Below are 401 nucleotides of genomic sequence, written 5' to 3' on the forward strand. Positions count from 1 at the left end.
AATCAGGTGATGGTGGAAACAGGTGAACGGGGTCCCGTGTTCCACTGCGATGTCCACCCAGTCCCACACGCACTGCAGCGGGGTCTCCTCGTACCCGGCAAACATGGCAGGATTGGCCAGCAATCCCCGAGCAGCCATCACGCCTGCAGAAGGGCAAAAATATCAGACACAAATGCAGCTGAAACAAGAAGAGTAATGAAACCAGATGCCGATTAAATGGCACGCACCGTCCACCCCCGTGAGCTCGTAGACGGCCTCCACGTCCTGCATGCTCTTGATGTCACCGTTAGCGATGACCGGGATGGAAAGACTGTCCTTGATGGTCTTAATGGCGTCATAGTGAACAGGCTGGTGCCTCTCGTCGGCTGTACGACCGTGAACTGTAATCCAGGAGACTCCTG

The 401-nt window shown here is 55.6% G+C and overlaps 1 protein-coding gene across 1 annotated transcript; it reads right to left on the minus strand.

Annotated features, from left to right (window-relative positions):
* Window positions 1-3: 3 nt before the first annotated feature.
* Window positions 4-396, minus strand: LOC107734741 (tRNA-dihydrouridine(20a/20b) synthase [NAD(P)+]-like; the record flags this gene model as incomplete). The annotated part of the gene is made up of 2 exons (XM_016546684.1): window positions 4-143; window positions 228-396. Coding segments are annotated over 2 exons (309 nt in total), but the record flags the coding sequence as incomplete, so codon positions are not given.
* Between the last annotated feature and the right edge of the window lie 5 nt (window positions 397-401).

Source organism: Sinocyclocheilus rhinocerous, unplaced genomic scaffold (genome assembly GCF_001515625.1).
Source record: "Sinocyclocheilus rhinocerous isolate Xijiao unplaced genomic scaffold, SAMN03320098_v1.1 C35190616, whole genome shotgun sequence".
Taxonomy (NCBI): Eukaryota; Metazoa; Chordata; class Actinopteri; order Cypriniformes; family Cyprinidae; genus Sinocyclocheilus; species Sinocyclocheilus rhinocerous.